The sequence below is a fragment of the Pseudonaja textilis genome, chromosome 3 (assembly GCF_049901715.1).
Source record: "Pseudonaja textilis isolate UNSWEBS1 chromosome 3, rPseTex1.2, whole genome shotgun sequence".
Lineage (NCBI taxonomy): Eukaryota > Metazoa > Chordata > Lepidosauria > Squamata > Elapidae > Pseudonaja > Pseudonaja textilis.
This window is the reverse complement of record NC_141992.1, coordinates 57,203,791-57,213,288: the sequence shown is the minus strand read 5'-3', so window position 1 is coordinate 57,213,288 and position 9,498 is coordinate 57,203,791. Positions and strand designations below refer to the sequence as shown.

The 9,498-nt window shown below is 41.5% G+C and overlaps 1 protein-coding gene across 1 annotated transcript in view; it reads left to right on the top strand.

The window, feature by feature from the left end:
* Positions 1-3,625: 3,625 nt before the first annotated feature.
* Positions 3,626-9,498, top strand: part of POMGNT1 (protein O-linked mannose N-acetylglucosaminyltransferase 1 (beta 1,2-)) — a 28,834-nt gene continuing 22,961 nt past the window's right edge. Inside the window, exons 1-2 of the mRNA XM_026707030.2 lie at positions 3,626-3,790; positions 5,476-5,672. Coding sequence (XP_026562815.1) covers positions 5,562-5,672 — 111 coding nt within the window. The 5' untranslated portion in view covers positions 3,626-3,790; positions 5,476-5,561. The remainder of the gene's footprint in view (positions 3,791-5,475; positions 5,673-9,498) is intronic.

The following is a 9,498-nucleotide window of genomic DNA, read 5'->3' as shown; positions in this document are numbered from 1 at the left end:
AAAAATTCAATCTACACATCTATAAGAAATCCTAAGGAAGCATAGAATTGTGTGGGTGAGGCTGTGTTTAGTAAAACATTTTCCCATGAACTAAATTACCCTACTTTTGTTTACGCATGCTATTATGCTGCCACTTAGTGGCACAAAACAGCTTCTCTATCAGATAGCCAATCTACTTTTGTTACAAAATGATTCAACCCAGGGAGCAGGAGCAGGGTTGTGGCTCCTGGTCCAAAGCACTACTTTTGCACATCTGTGCTTTTAGGTGCACAGATCCTCTAAAGGTGTTACAGCCTTGTAAATGAGTCAATTATGTGTGTGCCACCAGCCTTCAAAAGCACATTAGTTGCTACAGCAGCATTTGGGGTACATTTCTATGCTGAAAACAAAGCCGTTTTCTTGACTTGCACCAAGCAAAAGGGCAAATGGACTAATTTATCTCTCTTGCAGCAACCTATTCACTCTTTCCTGTATGCAATTCCTTGTCTCTCAAGGCTATTGGGAAAATGCTTAAATATACTTTTGGCTTACTTGCCTGCAACACCAAAGAGGCCCTATAAAAATGTATGAACTAAATATTTTCCTCATTTCCTGTAATATTAATGTAAGCAACTACCGTGACCTACCCAATTAAACATATCCTGAGTTCAGGCAAGGTTATCAAAACTGGATTGCAAGCATCTGGATGGCAGCTTAATGGCAGGAAACAGAGTTTTCCGCAAGTCTTTGCTGTCATCTCCTGGTCATCTTGATTTTTGCACCATAGGTTAACTGTATCGAACATCTTCAGCCTAGGTCTACTAGCCCACATTCAGGAGAAATAAAGCATTTGATTAAAGAATTACACAGATTCATCAAGGGCACATCTACCAGTAGTGATCAGCTAGCTAAAGGTGAGTTACTATATGATCATGCAATATATCTGAGAAGTCTCAATAAGGAACAAGGAACAAAGAGCAACCAAGATGATTAGGGAACTGGAGGCTAAAACATACGATGAATGGTTGCAAGTACTCGGTATGGCTAGTCTAGTGAAGAGAAGGACCAGGGGACATATGACAGCAGTGATCCAGTACTTAATGGGCTGCCACAGAGAGGAAGGGGTTAAGCTATTTTCCAAAGCACCTGAAGATCAGACAAGGAATAATGGATGGAAACTGATCAAGGAGAAATACAACCTAGATGTAAGTATAAATTTTCTGACAGTGATAACAATTAACAATGGAACAGCTTGTCTTCAGAAGTTGTGGGATCTTCATCACTGGAAGCTTTCAAGAAGAGATTGGGCTGCCATTGGTTAGAAATAGTCTAGGCAGGTCTCCTGCTTGGGCGGGGGTTGGACCGGATGACCTACAAGGTCCCTTCCAACTCTGTTAATCTGTATCTGTATCTAAATAACAAGAAATTGCTAGAAGGCTTCCTGTGAACTATTCAGAATTTATCTCCTTTCTTGCACAAACGCGGGAGGGACACAGTGAGGGATGCGGTGGATCAGTGGCTAAGATGCTTAGCTTGTCGGTCAGAAGGTCAGTGGTTCGAATCTTTAGCACAGCATAACAGAGTGAGCTCCTGTTACTTGTCCCAGCTTCTGCCAACCCTAGCAGTTTGAAAGCATGTAAAAAATGCAAGTAGAAAAATAGGGATCACTTTGGTGAGAAGGTAACAGCGCTCCATGAACCTTTGGTGCTTAGTCAAGCCGGCCACATGACCACGGAGACGTCTTCAGACAGCGCTGGCTCTTCGGCTTAGAAATGGAGATGAGCACCGCCCCCTAGAGCCAGAAACACATATGTGCGAGGGAACCTTTACCATTGCCTATTGTACAGAATTAAAGAGCAATCTAAATCAACATCAATTATCATAAATATTGTCCAAATAATTGCTGAATGCAACAATATTTATGAGTCTCCACCTAAAATTCTGTATTCAGCCCTACCACGATCAGTCAACTTTTGAAAGTCCCTGACGACTGAAAGGTTATAGAACCCTGATCCTATCTGACATTGATTGCTAACATACAGCAGCAGTCAATTATTTAACATTAGGTGACATGTAGCAGCCAGCTTTTATTTATTTATCAAACCCTTTCCCAACCTGTAGCTATTGGTTAGGCTGGTTGAAGATTTGGGTCCTCGCTTAAAAGAATAAACAATAAACTGGGGCAGAAATCTGCTGTCAGTGATAGCAAGCGATATATCCTGGAACTAGTGATGATCTAATACAGGGGTGTCAAACTCGATTTCATGGAGGGCCACATCAGGGTTGTGTTTGATCTTGGGGGGCCAGGGTGGGCGTGAACAGCTAGACATCACTTGTGTCAGGGGTGCCTGTGGTCGCCTGAGTTTTCTGCCAGCGAAAATGGGCTCCCAAGCTCCGTTTTCAGCTGCCGTGGTCTCCAGCAACCCTCTGCCAGTGAAAACGGAGCTTGGGAGGGCTGTGTGCACTGAAAAATGTGACATATGACCGTTTTTCGCAGTTACGACCTTTGCAGCATCCCCAATTTTGATCCTGTGATCAAAATTCAAACATTTGGCAACTGGTTCACATTAATGATAGTTGTAGTGTCACAAGGTCACATGATGTCGAATAGAATAGAATAGAACAGAATAGAATAGAATAGAATTATTTTGTTGGCCAAGTGTGATCGGACACACAAGGAATTTGTCTTGGTGCAAATTTTTTGTGATCTTCTTTTGTCACCTTCTGGCAAGCAAAGTCAATGGAGAAACCAGATTCCCTTAACAGCCAGGTTACTAACTTAACAACTGCAGTGATTCACTGAACAACTGTGGCAAGAAAGGTCGTAAAATGGGGGGGGTTAACCCATGTCACGTTTAACAAGAGAAATTGTGGGCTCCATTGTGGTCGTAAATCGAGGACTCCCTGTACAACACTAAGTGTCATTGGCAGAATCGTGTCGGTTGACCAAGCAACACCGGCGTGGTGCCCTTTATATTAACCCCGCGGCATAAAAGATGATCCATAAACCTCATACGTGGCATTCAGTGCCAGACCCCGATCCAGCCGCATGAAAGCTTCGCACATAAGCCTCCCGGGAGGAAGTCCCCAAAATCCGCCTGCTGGGGGTGGAGTGGGTGGCGGTTCTTCAAACCCAGGAGATTCCAGAACGGCAATTTCGAGGCGAAAACTGGTGCCGAAGCGAACGAGAGACCGCGCGGGTGCTTGCACACCGCGCCAACATTTCCCTCCAACGATATATCTGTATTGGGAAAACCTCGACTTCGATGCAGGCCCAGCCCGGGGAAGGCAGTTCTTCTCATCCCCTCGTTTCCCTTCAGCCCAATGCGGGTCTACTCTCCACATCTCCTGGGGCATGGGGGGTGCGGGTAGGAAGGGAGAGAGACTGACTGACTGACTGCTGGATGGAGTATTCCCGCCCCCGCGGCCACTTTCAAAGGAGGGGCCCCAATTTGAATAGACAACCGAGATAACCAATCATAGGTTTGCGGCTGTTTTCTTGCAGCTGTTTTCTGCCGCCGCCAAGCACAATTGGAAAAGGAGAGAGGCCTCGCCTCTTCTCCGGCCGCTCCGCCTATCCCAACTTGGCCACTTGCCTTGCTTTTGAGCCGTCTCCTTTAAGAGCCGGGCTTGTAACCTTGATATCCCGCGCCGGAAGCCGAGCGACGCGCTCAGTTCAGCTTTTCCGAGCAAAGGTATCGGCAGCTGGGGTTGCCACCCGCGCTCGGGCAGGGGCGGCTGGAGTTCTGCGGGCGCGGGCGCTGGGCTATGGGGAAAAGCTCCGCGGCTGGCTTGGCGGGGCTCAGCGCTGGTAAGTGGAGAACGGCAAGGGGTGTGTGTGTGTGTGTGTGTGTGTGTGTTTGAAAATGAAAAGGATTTGCTTGGGAAAGCGGGAGGGGTGGGGGTGTCCTTTCCCAGATTCTGACGATTCATTTTGCATCATCATCATCATCATCCACCCCCCTTCCGTTTGTATTCTGGGGGAAACGGTTCCTCCGGCTTATTAATTAGTTTCCCTTTTAAGGCGCTTTCCAAACCCGCCTTGTTTATTAACAGGCGGGTGGATGGTAGGAGGAAAGAGATCGTCCGGCCCACGCATGGGGTTTGTTTTGAGACAGTTGTAGGATTGCCCGGCTCCTTTGTTTGGGAGCCAGTGCTGCCTTTCTTCTCCTCCCGCCTCTCCTGCGTGGGCATTGCTGCTTGTTTTTGTTTGTTGACCGCTTATCCGCCTTTTATTCAAGAGCTCCAGGCGGCATTCCCGTTTTCCTTGATGAATGTAACTCTTGATAATGAGCTTGCTTTGGGTTGAGGTCGTTTGTGAGAAGGGTTGGGGGGAAAAAACGTCATGGGTAGTAGAAAACGGATGTTTTGTACAGATTTTACCCCTATAATTCTCTGGCTGGAATGTCAATGAATGGGACTTTCGGGTCATTAAGAGCTTCATGGGATGGATGGGTGGGTGGGTGGATGGATGGATGGATGGATGGATGGATGGATGGATGGATGGATGGATGGATGGATGGATAGATAGAATACTTTATTGGCCAAGTGTGATTGGACACACAAAGAATTTGTCTTGGTGTAAATACTCTCAGTATACATAAAAGAAAAGATACATTCTTCAGGAGTCGAGAATCATAAAGTACAACACTTAATGATAGTCATAGGCTACAATCAACAATCAAATCATACTAGGAAACAGAAGTCCAGAATATGGTAGATAGCAGATTGAGGAAAAAGCTATTTGGGAAAAAAAAGTCCTCCAGAAAATATCCTTAGGGTGATGAAACCTTAGCACAGATGCTGATTCTAAAGGATGAAAACAATCTATAATATTTTATCACTTTGATGTGTAATCTAGAGATCTGGATCAGAAGGAAATTCACTGAACTCTCTTAGCAGGATTGATTGGCAGGATGGTTCTATATGGGAAATTCAGAGCTAGATCTGGTTCTTTTACAAGCATTGCAAACTTAGATCAGCCCCCATGCCATTTCTAGCAAGTTCAGTTTTTTTTTCTTTTAATTTTATCTTTCTGAGAATGGAAATGGGACAAACTTTTCTGGATGCCTCCAAGATCTTGCCTCCCCCTTCCATTTTCTGCTTGTCTCGAACATCTACTTCTGTTAATCTAAAAATATGTTTTCTGGGGCGGGGATTGTACATATATGTACACAATATGAATATAGTAAATGATTTGGTGGGGGGCATATGGCATAGAACTCGAAGTCCTTTGCTTGGCTCCTTGTTCAACAGTCTTCATTCTTCTTTTAGTTTTTCCCTGACAAAGAATTCATTGTCATCCCTTTCAGTCTGTCCTTGTCACACCATTACATTCTGCAAACTTGCAAGTGTGCTGCCCAGAATAAATTATGTTAATTAAATATTTGTATAAACTTGGGGTTAAAAAAAAAAACCCAGCAAAACATTCTCTCAGGCATTTGAACCTAAATATGACCAGCTCTTCCTTTCATTTTGTTTACTTTGTCCTGCCAGGTTTAACTTGAAGAATTCAACCAGGGAAGAGCAGATGGTAAGAGTTACCTCATGTTGCCTACTTCTATCCATTTTGCCCTGCTGTGATGGATGAATGGAAGCCTAACCCACAACCCAAGCCGTGGAAGAAACGCAGCTGGTACCTGGCCTGGAAGTACAAGTTGACAAATCAGAGGGCACTCAGAAGATTGTGCCAGGTGAAAAGATGCCCTATTCCTCCTCCTCCTGTTTAGATAATTTGGTAATGGGGAACATTATATCTGATAAAGTGCTTAGCAAAGGTCTTTGGCTTTATATACTTCTGGATTATAGTGTTTAAAGGAACAGTAATCCTTGAAATGGAATCACGTGGAGGTGATATTCTTTATATAGCCTCAAGAGCCTATTTACACAAATGGATGCACTGCTTTGGAAAGACAGGATGGTGTAGGATTTTGCAAGCTAGCAGATCTATTATAATTCAAGCTGTTCTTCAGGCAAGAGTGCAGGCCGTGAAAGCTCATGTTACAGTAAGAATTACTCAGCATAATACATTAAGACATTTGTGTCTCTTTAATGTGTCAAACAAGGTCATGTGATCTCCTAAATTTGTTTCTTTTGGAGGTTCATCTACTTTTTTTCTGTTTAGTTTATTTTTCTGCCTGAAGGCCAATTGCATGCACTTTGCATTAAATATATAAAAAGCTGTAATAAAGGGTTTTTGAACCATTTCCGGACTGATACATCTGATAATTACAAATTCATAAATTGTATCCTATTTTGATTGTATGAGTGCATGTTTTGAAAAGAAGTGGTTCAGAGCTTACACAAAAACAGAAATCTGTACTGTAAATTAAACTATCCATCTTACATAAGATGACCAGCTGGGCAGAGTACAATAAAAATCAAGAATTAGAACATATAATAAAACCATTTAAAATACTTATATAATCAAACACAAATAAGATCACAAGAAAGTTAGAATCAGAATGTTCCACATGGTTCAGTTTACCCTGGTACCAAGAGATTCCCAGACTCATGGGGGGGAAAAAAACATGTTTTGAGGCCTCTTCCAGAAGACCAAAAGGATTAGAACCAACTTCACTTCAGGGGAAATGAAGATCCTTTTGTAACATAGTAATTTGTTTCCCACTTGCTACAAATCCTGTTTTGGGGTGGTGATTTCTAAATGCACTGGACTGTAAATTCTCCTCCAGCATTTTCAGAATAGTAGTACTACATTGGGGATAATGTGCTAGTATTTTAAATCCAGAACAAGTAAGGTTGCCTTAAGAGGAGATCTGTGCTTCACAGAAGCTTCCTAGCTTGCAGCTAGACAGAACTTTTTTGTAGATTCATTGAAACTCACTGATGCTACAATGTATCCAGTGTCTATTGTCTGTCTGAACATAGAATTTTCTTTGCCTTCACCTTTACATGTGATTTATCTGTCTGTATTGATACATCTAAAACTCACTTGCATTGCTTTTATGGTTTTAACCAAACAGTTGAATGGGTCTGTTACAGATTGTAATGCACACATTGTAATGTTGTATGCGTAATCAAGCCAATTATGCCTTATTCAGAAGCGATAGTTAAGTTTGTGCTGCATCTGAAAGGATATTGGAAGCCAGAAATAATTAGAGTGTTCTTTGTTCTTTTCCTTTTTGCAAAGCAACTTGGTACTCAGGTACTTTTGCTGACAAGGAATAGGATGGGCAAAAGCTCCTGCTGAGGACCCTGTTAATGCTTGCATTGGATGTGGGACGATAATTAGTTCATTTAAACAGATTCATATAACAGAATAACAGAATTGGAAGAGACCTCAGAGGCCTTCTAGTCCAGGGGTTCCCAACCAGCAACGAGGCCATGCAAACAAGCAAACACAAGAGATACAAACTCAATGTAAACCACTTCAAACTCGATTGCAGAAAGTACGACTTCAGCAACAGAGTGGTCAATGCCTGGAATGCACTACCTGACTCTGTTGTTACATCCTCTAACCCACCAATCCTTTAACCTTAAACTATCCACTGTTGACCTCACCCCTTTCCTAAGAGGTCTGTAAGGGGCGTGAATAAGTGCACCATCATGCCTACTGTCCCTGTCATATTGCCCCCATTTATTCGTACCTATTTCCTGTATTCTTACTCATGTTTATACTTATACCTATTATCTTGTAAGTGATTGACAAATCAAATAAATAAATAAATAAAAAGCCCCATGCGCAGAATGCAGGCAGCATGCAAAACCACACCCCCTTCTTGTCTGTGGAAAAACCTTTCTCCACGGAACGAGTCCCTGGTGCCCAAAAGGCCACTGTTCTGGTCCAATCCGCTCCTCTAGCAGGGCAACCATATATCTTGATTTCTCCTTTTTGTCAGGTTATATACAAGTACATCAAAGTTGTAGTACTGGCCGAGGGAAGAGCAGCAGTTCATAATTTAACCACTAAGAACAATTAAATCAGGGGTTTTCAAACTTGACAGCTTTAAGACTTGTGGACTTCAACTCCCAGAATTCCTCCTCCAGTCATGTTAGCTCAGGAATTCTGGGAGCTGAAGTCCACAAGTCTCAAACTTGCCAAGTTTGAAGACCCTTGAATTAAAGCCTTCATTAATTGATTTATCCAGTTGAAATCCTGATAGTGGACTTGCATTGAGATACAGTAAATCATTGGCATCATTTCTGATACAAAACTCTATGGCTACTGTCTGGTTTAGGTTTGGGGTTTTTTTTTTAAGTAATGTGCATTGGGCAGATTTATGAGGAAGGGCTATGATTTTTCAAGGAAAGGCTAAGGTTTTATAAAGTAAAAAAATTCCTTCCTTCCTTCCTTACTTATTTACTTACCTAAATACATTCTAATATGCATGCAATCCATATATTGATACTTCAAGATAAATGCACACATGAACTTGACAAACTTTCAGCTCCATGTTAGTTGTGATTGCCATGATCAAAATCCACTGTGGACTAATAGGCATTTTTTCCTGTGATGCTAGGTAGGTTGCAGACATGCCAGTTGTTCCGTATGAAAACAAAATGTGTTCACCCAAAGACCCCAAAAATGATTTGAAGTGAACTGGGGAAATCTAGGTTTCTCTTACACCCTCAACCTATTATATAACCAAATCACTTTTCCTTATGTAGTCTGCTGTGGGCCTCCCAAATCCAAGTCATTAAACATTTGTAGGAGAACATAGAATGGAAAATGGCTTTCTGAAATGCAGTTCCCAATTCTGTTTTGGATTTACTGCTGATGATTTGTGACTAATAATGGATTTCTTAGACATTTTATCTTCCTAAACAAAGGGGATAAATTTATCCTACTACATTTTAGAGACTGACAGTGCAGCAGTCAGGAAGGTATGACAAATGTATTGCAATATCTTGTTTGGATCCCAGTGTCTTAAAATAGCAAATTTAATACAAAGCTGTCAGTGCTGCAGGAGATCCTGACTCCATAGCTATATGTGGCCAGGTTCCCATAGAAACCTATATGCTCTTTGTGCCTTCATCACCAGAAACTTAATCATTATAGTACCATACAATATGTTGTGCAAATGTGACATATTCTGCACATAGCATTTTGTTACCATATAATGAGAGCAAGAGTGATATTCTTTTCCTGTTGATATAAATTAAGTACAAGAGAAGTTGGTTTCTTGTGGGAAGATTTTGTGCCCAATAGGAAATTAGGAAAATTTGAACATATGTAAGCATATGAATTGTAGGACATGTAGTTAAATGATTTTAGAATTTCTTGTTGGGGAAAATATTGTAATAGAATGAAGAAACAGTTCATATTTTTCAATATAATGCTCAAATGCTTTATTTCTCAATTTTGAAGCCCATTTTATTTATAAATTTTATTTGATCTTGTATTTTCATATTTTTATTAACACCTTTGTCTTATTTTTAACTTTAAAATGGAAAGCATTCCCATGAAGGTCTGATCCATTTGGCTACCTTAATTCAAGTTTATACAAAAGAATTTTCACCAAAAATAAGCATAGTAAAAATAAAAGTTAACTTTGTCCG